Source organism: Marmota marmota, unplaced genomic scaffold (assembly GCF_001458135.2).
Source record: "Marmota marmota marmota unplaced genomic scaffold, marMar, whole genome shotgun sequence".
NCBI classification, from domain to species: domain Eukaryota; kingdom Metazoa; phylum Chordata; class Mammalia; order Rodentia; family Sciuridae; genus Marmota; species Marmota marmota.
In genome coordinates, this window is record NW_025999960.1 from 15,253,229 (window position 1) to 15,257,439 (window position 4,211).

At 58.8% G+C, this 4,211-nt stretch overlaps 1 protein-coding gene across 3 annotated transcripts in view; it reads left to right on the top strand.

Moving 5' to 3' along the window:
- Window positions 1-249: 249 nt before the first annotated feature.
- Window positions 250-4,211, top strand: part of Prph (peripherin) — a 5,120-nt gene continuing 1,158 nt past the window's right edge. Inside the window, exons 1-6 of one of the 3 annotated variants that reach the window (XM_048802655.1) lie at window positions 251-2,403; window positions 2,756-2,816; window positions 3,002-3,097; window positions 3,462-3,629; window positions 3,752-3,877; window positions 3,973-4,193. In XM_048802655.1, the coding sequence (XP_048658612.1) occupies window positions 1,868-2,403; window positions 2,756-2,816; window positions 3,002-3,097; window positions 3,462-3,629; window positions 3,752-3,877; window positions 3,973-4,193 (1,208 nt within the window). In that variant the 5' untranslated portion in view covers window positions 251-1,867. Of the gene's footprint in view, window positions 2,404-2,755; window positions 2,817-3,001; window positions 3,098-3,461; window positions 3,630-3,751; window positions 3,878-3,972; window positions 4,194-4,211 lie in introns of all 3 variants that reach the window. The other 2 variants (XM_048802654.1, XM_048802656.1) reach the window with 2 other exon arrangements.

Consider the following 4,211-nt stretch of genomic DNA (forward strand, 5'->3'; position numbering starts at 1 on the left):
AAGTTAGGACTTCTCATGAGACCACAGGGATAACTCCCAGTTAGTTAAGAGTTAGGATGGTTTATCCATCCTGTCCCCTTTCTCCCATCCTCCTTCTTCCCATTTCCCTGGCAACCAAACCAGATCAAGGAGAAAGACCTGGCAGCTGTGCAGGGAGAGACTAATAGCCCGGAAGGAAGGAGGGGCCTGGAAAGCAGGGGGAGGCTATAGGGATGTGAGCTAGCTAGCAGGGCGTTGGCTCTGGCCCATCTCAGAGGACACAAAGGGAGTGGGGAGTTCTCTGTCCTGCAGTATGGAGGAGCTGGCCAGCCAGTGATCCAGCCTAGAACCCCAAGCCTGCTTCCCAAGACACCCAACTCTCATCCTCAGGGCCAATCTGAGGTGGACCTGTCCTTCTGGAGAGCCTGGGAATCCCCTGCAGCAGCAATCCCTTGGCTCCTGGCAAGCCAACAGGCCTCAGCACCCTGACTCCCGCAGAGCAGACCATTCCATCGGAGCTGCCTCTGGCCACTCCTGGGCAGCCTGTGCCTGCATTCTGGAAGCTGTGTGACATGCAAAGGCCAGACATCAGCCTTCCCTCCAACTTGGGGTGTGTGTGTGTGTGTGTGTGTGTGTGTAAAGGAATGTATGGTTGTATATTTGTGTGTATAATGTGTGTATACATGTATAGGGGCTATGCATATGTATCTGTTTATGGATCTGCCCAGGGCCTTTTCTCTCCTTTTTAGATGGTGTGGGGAGGGAGGGGGGTTAGGCACCTTCTCTTTTCCCCAGTCTCCCCCATCCCCACCAGCTCAGCCCATCCCTGGGTACCTGTAACTCCTCAATACTGGAAACCGGTTCCGGCCAGTCTGTTCAGCCTTGGCAGTAGCTGCTGCCCTTCAGCCCCCTCCCCTTGGTACCTTAGGAATTGCCCTGGTTCCCGTAAAGCCCATGACTGAGCAGCAGTTGGTAGGGAGGGGGGTGGAGAGGCAGACAGCATATCTCAGGCCCACATAGCTTTCAGGCTTTGGCTGGCACACATCCTCCAAGAACTGGGCCCAGCCCTCCTCAGGCCCCTGTGAAGTACCGGCCCTGTTGCAGCCTGGGTTAGGTTCAGGTTTGGGGCTGTGTCTTTAAGGTGAAAACATCAGCAGCAGACAACCTCTGCAGGGATAGGGGGAGGGTGAGGGGAGTTGGTCAGTCCATTAGCGGCAGAGCTGGCGCCAATCACTAGCCCTTCACAGGGCCCTGGGGAATAGGGAGAGATCAGCCCTTCCCCAGCCCCCTCTGCTTCTGCTCTCCTGTCCCGTATTTCTTCTGGGTATGGTGAAGGAGGCAGCCACAGACAGCAGGTGAAAGAATGGCCCTGTTTCCAGCAAGTGGAAGCACGCGCAAGTGGAGGCCCAGGCCAGGCCAGCTCTCCATCCACCTAACCTCATTATTCATGTGCCAGAAGCTTGCCCTTTAACCTCAGGTCCTCCTATTCCATAATTTTTATCAAATATTCGGGACAGGGACCCCAGTTCAAGTCAAGACTTCCCATCCTAGGCTCTAGCTTTGAATGCTTGCTGGAAGGCGCTGACCCCTACCCCACTCCACCCCCGTCTATAGTTACATTCCCGCTTCTACCCGCACCAGCAACAGGGGGAATCAAGTAGGCTGGGCGCCCCGCACCCAGGCGGGGGAGGGAGCGGCGCCGCAGCAAGTTCCGCAGGGTGGGGCGTCCCCCTCCCCACACAGCCCAGCCTTAGCCGGCCCTCAGGCCAGTGGGAGGAGCTGCTCGTGCTCCCCTCCGGGGGACCACAGGGCTATAAAGCCGCCCCGCAGCTGTCTGCGGCTCCTTTCCGCCCTGTCCTAACTCTGAGAGCGGTGATCACCAGCAGTCATGAGCCACCATCCGTCGGGCCTCCGGGCCAGCATCAGCTCCACCTCATACCGCCGCACCTTCGGGCCTCCACCCTCACTGTCTCCTGGGGCCTTCTCCTACTCGTCCAGCTCGCGCTTCTCAAGCAGCCGCCTGCTGGGATCGGCGTCCCCGAGTTCCTCGGTGCGCCTGGGCAGCTTCCGTGCCCCTCGAGCTGGGGCCCTGCGCCTGCCCTCAGAGCGCCTCGACTTCTCCATGGCCGAGGCCCTCAACCAGGAGTTCCTGGCCACTCGCAGCAACGAGAAGCAAGAGCTACAGGAGCTCAATGACCGCTTTGCGAACTTCATTGAGAAGGTGCGTTTTCTAGAGCAGCAGAATGCAGCCCTGCGCGGCGAGTTGAGCCAGGCCCGGGGCCAGGAGCCAGCGCGCGCCGACCAGCTGTGCCAGCAAGAGCTGCGAGAGCTGCGGCGAGAGCTAGAGCTGCTGGGGCGTGAGCGCGACCGGGTGCAGGTGGAACGAGACGGGCTTGCAGAGGATCTGGCGGCGCTCAAACAGAGGTCAGGGGGCAGGGCTGGGGCTGGGAGACGGCCGTCGAGGCGACAGTATCTCTCTCCCTTCTTCAGCAATCCAAGGGCGTGGTTCTCTGGGCCAACCCGAGTGTGTGCGGGCAGCATCCTCGTCCGTGTTCTAATGGACTGGGTGGTGATGGGGATATCCATGCCTTCCCTGCGTGTTAAGGGGACCCCTTCTCAGCTCTCAGAGCTTTGAAAAGAAAGTCGGGAGATTCTACCAGGCAGCCTCTTCCCTAGAAGTCCTGGGCAGTAATAACAGGGATCCTAGGGGACACGGTTTGGGGCGAGGGCTGGGAGAAGTACCTGAAGCTCAGTCTCTAAACATTCTACACATCAGGTTGGAGGAAGAGACGCGAAAAAGAGAGGAAGCGGAGCACAACCTCGTGTTCTTCCGCAAGGTGAGCCTCGGCTTCACGTCGAGTTCCGCTTCTCTACTCCTGTCGCTGACTTGCTTGCCCAGGGTCCCATCGGTTGGCGTGGGAAGGCAACCAAATTGCCTCCAGAGGCAGATAGGGAAGGCTCGGCCCTTCCTTGTCCTGAACAGTCCCTCCTTCTCTTGAACCCCCATTCCCACCCCACAAAGGATGTGGACGATGCCACCCTGTCCCGCCTGGAACTAGAGCGCAAGATTGAGTCCCTGATGGATGAAATTGAGTTCCTCAAGAAGCTGCACGAGGAGGTGACCCGGGGAGGTTTGGGAGTGGCTTTGTTGGAGCTGCGGACATTAGTGGGTGGGGTTGAGGAATCGCCCTGGAGATTAGAAGTGAGATTTTCTTTGGGTAGACGCTGCCATTCATCACTTGCTCTACAGGTGGTTTGGATTCCCACCCCTGCGCCACCTGTTGGTAGGCATTGGAACTACACTCAACTTGACCGCTGGTTTAGCACCAGCCTGGGCGCAGGTTGCGCAGTCTTGTGCGCTCTGCGCTACCTGGAGTCCCATTCCATTTGTCAAGTGTTTCCTCTCTTATCTAGGTGCAAACTGCGCACTCCCGCTCGGATTTGCGCTGTAGGCTCATTCTTTGTCTTGTCCTGGAGGATAGGAGCTGCGAGACCTGCAGGTGAGCATGGAGAGTCAGCAGGTGCAGCAGGTGGAGGTAGAGGCCACGGTGAAGCCAGAGCTGACCGCGGCGCTGAGGGACATCAGGGCGCAGTATGAGAACATCGCAGCAAAGAATCTGCAGGAAGCAGAGGAGTGGTACAAATCCAAGGTGGGAGAGCTGCGGGAGTGGAAGGATGGGGAAGTGGAAGGAAAGAGCCTGAGGAGGGGAGACGCAGGGGAGTGTCACTTGTCCCAGCCCACTCCAACCCTGGTTACTCTTTCACCCCGCAGTATGCAGACCTGTCCGATGCTGCCAACCGGAACCATGAGGCCCTGCGCCAGGCCAAGCAGGAGATGAACGAGTCTCGACGCCAGATCCAGAGCCTGACATGCGAAGTGGACGGGCTGCGCGGCACGGTGAGAAAAAGCTGCACTCCCGGGCCAAAGGTGGGGAGGGGCGGACAGAGGATGAAGGGTTCCCTGGTTGACTCCTTTCTCCTTCTCCACCGCAGAATGAGGCGCTGCTCAGACAGCTGCGGGAGCTGGAGGAGCAGTTCGCCCTGGAGGCAGGTGGGTATCAAGCCGGGGCCGCGAGGCTCGAGGAGGAGCTGCGACAGTTAAAGGAAGAGATGGCGCGGCACTTGCGTGAGTACCAGGAGCTTCTGAACGTCAAGATGGCCTTGGACATCGAGATAGCAACCTACCGGAAATTGCTGGAGGGCGAAGAAAGCCGGTGAGGGGTGGGGCTTTG